Source organism: Phaenicophaeus curvirostris, chromosome 19 (assembly GCF_032191515.1).
Source record: "Phaenicophaeus curvirostris isolate KB17595 chromosome 19, BPBGC_Pcur_1.0, whole genome shotgun sequence".
Lineage (NCBI taxonomy): Eukaryota > Metazoa > Chordata > Aves > Cuculiformes > Cuculidae > Phaenicophaeus > Phaenicophaeus curvirostris.
Window position 1 is genome coordinate 8887136 of NC_091410.1, and position 6297 is coordinate 8893432.

Here is a 6297-nt window from a genome sequence, read left to right on the forward strand (position 1 = left end):
TGTATTAAAGCGTGTTCTCAGTCCTGGCATGGTGCAGAGCACGTGGGGTGAAAGGAGGGCCGCTCTCCAACCTGTGTTCATTGTTTGTAGGACTACCTAATGCCCTATGGGTGTGCAATTAAAGACTATTCCAGTGGCCTCTGCCAACCACCCTCCGCTCACTACAAGCCTTACGCTAGGTCGACAGCTGTAAGTCCGATCGCACGCAATGTTTCCTTTGGGATTTATGGGTAGTTGGCCAGTTTTGCCTGGTAATCCGTGTGCCTTGCCTGGAGCCCCGTCTCCTGTTGAGGATCTCTCCTGGGGAGAAAGGAGATGGGGGATACAGGGAATCAATGGGAGAGGAGACAAGAACACAGGGAGGACCGGCCAGTTTGGCTTTCCTGGGCAGAACAGGCAAGGCACAGGGAAACAAATGGCACAAAACGGCACCATAAACCCCCAAAGGACAACACTTGCCAACTCCACGAGAGCCTCCCACCAGAAACCAGCTGTTCACAGGCAGCTGGAAGTGTTTTCTCTGGCACATGCCAATTCAAGCTGGTGATGGTCCTGTGGGAATGCTGGGGGTGAGCGTGCAGGGCAGTGGTTGTCCAAAATGAGCTCAGTTTCTAGGATAATCAGTTAAGGAGGATACGTGTGTGGAAGAAATCATCTTAACCCAGGAGCTGCTGGCATAGTGGGGCTTCCTCATCAAATGAGCGTGGTGGAATGAGCCACACTGGCTTTCCTGGAGCACTTGGCACGTGCTGGCGGATGGGGAGAGGATGAGGAGGGGGAGATGCAACCATGCAGCATCCAGCCTTTTGGCAGGGTGCTCCACAGAGGCAGTTCTTCCATCCAGGGTCTGGCCCTCTCGGTAGGGGGTGGAAATAAGTGCAGCCCTGCTTCTTGCCATTTGCTGGGTTTTCCCAGCAGGGTTTGCTGCTGGAGTTGGGGTTCTGTGATTGGGAGCATTCCTGGGATGATGGGAGTGCAGGTACCTGGCCAGCTCAGAGACCAGTGACTCCCACTCCTTTCTGGACCGGTCTCGTGACTGTCACGGAGAGCAGAACTGCTCCATGGCCATATCCCAGGGCAGGTCCTTGCCCAGGGAGCAAAGTCCTTGAGGGGCATCCTCCAAGCCTGGTCAGACCAGTGCAGTCCTTCCCTGCAGCAAACACCGTTCAGTACCGGCTGAAGGAGAAAATGGTCCAAAGCCCTGTGGGTTTCTGGTGGGAGTTAATACAGACAAACGCCTTTTTCCACAGAACATTTCACTGGTGTCTCCGGCTTGTTTGATCTCTTTTCAAGTGTCTTGCATCTCAGAAGTGGCTAGAGCTCTACCATGGTGGGGCTGGGAAGAGCAGACCAGGGCTCTCCTGGCTGTTGCTTTCCCTTGTCTTGCTAGATAAAGTCCTGCTCTGAAAAGAGTGGTGCGACTTTACTCTTCTGGTGTCCAAATGCCGTTTAAATCATCTCCATATCTCTTTCCTCTCCAAATGCATTGGCTCACAGGCCTGGGTCCTGATGCACTTTGGTCTGTTCGTGTGACCCTCCAGGGCACCTGAGTGGGCAACAGCCCGTGTCTCCCACCCCTCACTGTGCTTCCTCCCCTCCTTTCCGCAGGGTCTCGATGACTACGGGACGAGGTCTGTCAGCAGGTAAGACTTTCACCTTCCTGTTGCGTTACCTGAAAGTGAACTGTTGGTGATGGCTCAGGGTGAAGCTGTGGTGCCACCAAGCAGGGACACTCCTGTGGAGGGCCCTGTGTGACCTTGCCAGGGGAAAAGTGGTGGCTGAGATGAGGCCGTGTGGTGGACGATGTGGTGCAGGTGTGGTCTGTGAGCATGGAGGGACCAAAGGTCCCAAGACCAGCCCCTGCCAGCCCCGACCTCGCACTTCTTCAGCGAGGCTTGTGTCTCCCCAGGCTCCTCTGCAGGGTTTGTGCCTGGATAGCGAGACCGTGGCAACAGCACAGTGTGTCTTTCCCTGGCAGCTCCTCCATCCTCATTCCCTCTGTCTTGGAGTTGCCCCGTCTCGCTCTTGGAGATAAACCCCAACCCCACAGGGACAGATGGCAAAGAAAGAGGTGACGGGCAGGGGCTGAGCTCACCACTCTGCCTTCATGTGGGGATACTGCTGCCAGTCCCTCCGGTGCCATGCCGGGGAGCTGAGCTCCCGTGCATGGCACTGCCTCGCGGTGCCACGGGGCTGAGCTCCCGTGCATGGCACTGCCTCGCGGTGCCACGGGGCTGAGCTCCCGTGCATGGCACTGCCTCGCGGTGCCACGGGGCTGAGCTCCCGTGCATGGCACTGCCTCGCGGTGCCACGGGGCTGAGCTCCCGTGCATGGCACTGCCTCGCGGTGCCACGGGGCTGAGCTCCCGTGCATGGCACTGCCTCGCGGTGCCACGGGGCTGAGCTCCCGTGCATGGCACTGCCTCGCGGTGCCACGGGGCTGAGCTCCCGTGCATGGCACTGCCTCGCGGTGCCAAGGGGCTGAGCTCCCGTGCATGGCACTGCCTCGCGGTGCCAAGGGGCTGAGCTCCTGTGCATGGCACTGCCTCGTGGTGCCAAGGGGCTGAGCTCCCGTGCATGGCACTGCCTCGCGGTGCCAGCGAGCTGAGCTGCTGGGCATGATGATGCTGCCTCGTGGTGCCGAGCTGGCAAGCTGGGCTATGGTGCTACCTCGTGGTGCCATGCTGGGGAGCTGGGCGAGCGCGTGCTGATGGTCCTGGCCACTCTGGCAGTCTCCTGTGCTTTGTTTCGCAGTGGCAGTGGCAGTTTGGTATCAACGGTGTGAGGACACCTTGGCTAGCAGCGGCCCCTTGCTGCTTGGAAGAGCTCTCTGCTTCTTTCCTCCTTTTTTTTTTTTTTTCTTTCCCCTTCGTTTCTGTTTCTCGACTTCTTTTGGATTCTAAACTCTTGTGATCTTCAAGGAAACCATGGTGCTTCTCCACCCCTCCCTGGTGTTCACAGTGCCCTTGTTTCTGAAGCCTTTTCAGAGCAGAAACTGCCGATCGGTCTGTGCTCGCTTTGAAGCAGCCTGGATGCAGTTTACACTTTAATGGGACCCAGTTTTTTGTACTCCCGTGTGAATGTTAGCGATGCACTATCCCTCCTCTGGGGCTGCCCACCAGCCGCCTCGCACGAGCCTGGACTTAAACCTCCCAGACTGGAAAAAAAATATGCATGGCCTCTGGTGTCCGTACTGTTACTGAGCATCCGGGATGCCCGCGCCCGGGATGCTGTCGTGGCAGCAACCCCCGGCCTCTCCCCTCGGCTTGATCCGCTTCCATCCAACCACCCGCTGTGGTGGCTTTGGGGAAAAAAAGCGGATAGTGCAAGAGCTCTCGCGCTGGGGAAAGGGCTGCTTCTTGGCTGGGGTCCTGCCTGCCCTGGGGCGCAGCCGGCAGCCCCCCTGGAAGGGTGATTCCTGGTTGTTTTATAAATATATATATATTTTTTTTTTTTGTAGCAAGGTATTGTTACCTCACGTTAGCGCTGGGGGCTGCTGTGATGCTGTCCAAGGACATGTTCACATCCCTAAACTGGGCTTGAGCGAGGCAGCTCCCCCGCTGCACTGGGGGCTCCCGGCACTCGGGGTCCCACTCCAAAGCCCTTCCAGTGCCCGTGGCCATCTCCACCGCAAAAAGCTGTTCCACGCTTTCTTTTTTTTCTGATGTGATTTTTAAAACCTCTCACATTGCCTGTTTACTGGGACATTGCTGGCAATAGAGACACACACACACACAAACACAGACAAGTTTTTGTTTTATATTCTCGCCTACGGGCATATCATAACGAGACCCTCCTGCATCGATGTCCTGATTTTCCTAAAGATTTTTAACGTAGGATATTTCATGCTGAATGACTGAAATGTTAGAAGGGGCGGTTAAAACCCCAGCCTAGCAAAGCCTGTACGGAGATTGTAAAGTGCTGGAAAGCCTTTTTTTTTTAAAAGCCAGAGAGAAATGTGGCCTGTACTGAGTTATTGTTTGAATAAAAGTTTTATTTATTGCATTGAGCTGGGCCTCGGTGTCTTTTTCGGCTGCCGTGCCTGTGTGCTGCCCATCACCGCCTGCATTGCACATTGCATATTGCCATGCCTTTTTTTTTTTTTATTTTTTCCCCTCCCTTCTCCATCCTTTCAGCATTAGGTGGGGTGTTCCCTAGCAGGCTTTAAACAGCTTTGCTGAGCAGGAGCAGCTAAAACTGTTTAAGGATCAGGTCGCTATGGGATGCTGCTGCTGTTTGCTGCATGATGAGGCTGTGGCTGCGGTTTCCTAGCCCATAGTGGGAAAGCAGCAGTGGCTGGAGAAGGGGAAGGAAACCCCCCCTCTCCCTTCCGTAGCCCCCACTACCCCTGGCCTCTCTTTGCAGGTGGCTCCCAGCGCCTGCCTTGGCCGTGCCCTTCCTTCCCCTCCACGCAGGGAGCCGTTGGGCAGCACCAGCAACTCAATAAACAAGACTTTTCCTCCTTTTTTCTTCTCTTTCTTCCTGCTTCCTTTGCCCAGAGGCCCCGTGTGTGGCTACAGCCGGTGGGCTTGGGTGCACGCCGCCGGCTCGTAGCCTGGTTCCTCTCCTTAACCAACACCTTCTGTTCCCATCAAGGGGTCGGAGTGCGTCCCGGTGTCCTCCAACCTGCCTTCTCTTTCCCTTGCAGCCCCGATGTTGAAGTGGCCAGGTTTTGAGGTGCCCCTGCCCATAGTTAGTAAGTTGATGTTCTCGGGTGCCCAGACCCTGGGTGTGCTGGTGCTGGGTGACGCTGCGTGGCTGCGTGGGGATGGTGGCACCGCTCTGCTTCTCCCCTGCACCCAGCCGAGCGCGTCCCCTCCCTCTGTCATCGCTTCTCCCCATCCCGGTGGCAGGAGCTCCTGGTTGAACCACGCTGCGTCCGCACGGCTCCTCTCGCACCACCGCCACGCTGGGCAGCCCGCTGGGGCCACGCTTCCCCTGGGATGCTGAGCTGCTGCTCCTGCTGCTTCCCCTGCTCCCCATAACCAGCCTGTTTGGTTGTAGGTCTCTCCAGTCTGGCCCACCAGCCCTCTCCTGTGGGACAGAGCACATCCGCACTAATGTCAAGTTTTTTGAGCAGCTTCTTTTGCTTGTAGAACGCCCTGGGGATGCATCTTGGGAGCCTCCAGGTCCTGACCCCAGCCACGGCCCAAGGGCAGGGATGGAGAAGTTTCCCAAGGAGCCAAGACACACCCCCACCTTGCCTTGCCTGCATTGCAGAGCCCAGGAGAGCCCCTTCCTGGTTTTTCTTTGATCTGTGAGCTGTTTTTCTCGCAGCTGCTGGTGGGCTCCTGTCCCAATGGCTCTTCTCTACCAGAACAAAAATAGTTAAATAACCCCTGGTGACTCATCAAAGCAACCTTTCCTCTCCCTCCAGTCCTGAGAATCTATTTTGGCATCCTGGGGGGAAAAGTGATCTAAGAATCTGCATTAATGAGGTGGGAAATTAATTACCCTATTTTTAAGCAAAAGCCATTTTATCTTTTGAGGAAAGCAAGAGCGCACTTGGAGAGGTGAGAGATGAGAGAGGGAGGCAGCAAGTGCCCTTCCTGGGAGACAAGGGGACTGAAACCCTTCCTCCTGCCCTGTGGGAGGGGACCAAGGACATTCCAAAGGTGCTGGGGTCCAGGTAGAGGTAGTCGGTAACCACAGCTGCTCCTAACTCGGCTTAACCCAACGTTCATGTTTGTGTCACTAACACTTTACCTGCACCCCTGTCTTGGCTGTGACCCGTGGTGGAGACCCACCAGCAGCCCTGGGGGCTGACGAGGTCTCGTTGCTGCCTCCATTGCAGATCAGAGAGGGTCTGTGCAGCCTGGGGAGGGCTGGTGGGCACAGGTTGGGCTTCCCAGGCAGGGAAGAGCTGGCTGGCTGCAGAGAGGAGAGACAGGGGCTGCAGGGATGCTCTGCAGCTCTCTCGGCCCCTGTGTTTGGTGTGGGTTTGGACCTGATGGCTCTGGGCAGCGCAGGGTGGCTGTGCACACGCCGATGGTATCCCCATAGCTGCCTGCACCCTCTGGGAGCCACCTCCTGCCCATAGCTGGCAAGAGACGGTGGCAGCAAGACAGCACCAGGTAGGTAAAGCCCAGTCCGACCACTCATGGCTCTGGTTGTGGGATGCTGCCACTCCTTGGGGTGGCCAAGGCTGGCTTGCTGGGAGCTGGGCTGAGCTCGTGGTGTGCAGGAAGCTCATCCAGGTGCCCTTCCTCTCCCTGCACTCTGCCTCTCCAGCATTTGGCTTCTCTGAAGGCTTCCCAGGTTGTGTGGCAAAGAGCTGCAAGCTCTGTTCTTGCATCCC

At 56.7% G+C, this 6297-nt stretch overlaps 1 protein-coding gene across 7 annotated transcripts in view; it reads left to right on the forward strand.

Annotated features, from left to right (window-relative positions):
- The window catches only part of BAIAP2 (BAR/IMD domain containing adaptor protein 2), a 49207-nt gene that overhangs the window by 40280 nt on the left and 2630 nt on the right, over positions 1 to 6297 (forward strand). For 2 of the 7 annotated variants that reach the window (XM_069872554.1, XM_069872557.1), the window contains exons 13-14: positions 1609 to 1643; positions 2754 to 4008. In XM_069872554.1, the coding sequence (XP_069728655.1) occupies positions 1609 to 1643; positions 2754 to 2784 (66 nt within the window). In that variant the 3' untranslated portion in view covers positions 2785 to 4008. Of the gene's footprint in view, positions 1 to 90; positions 190 to 1608; positions 1644 to 2753; positions 4009 to 4604; positions 4696 to 6297 lie in introns of those variants that run through there. The other 5 variants (XM_069872553.1, XM_069872556.1, XM_069872559.1 and 2 more) reach the window with 4 other exon arrangements.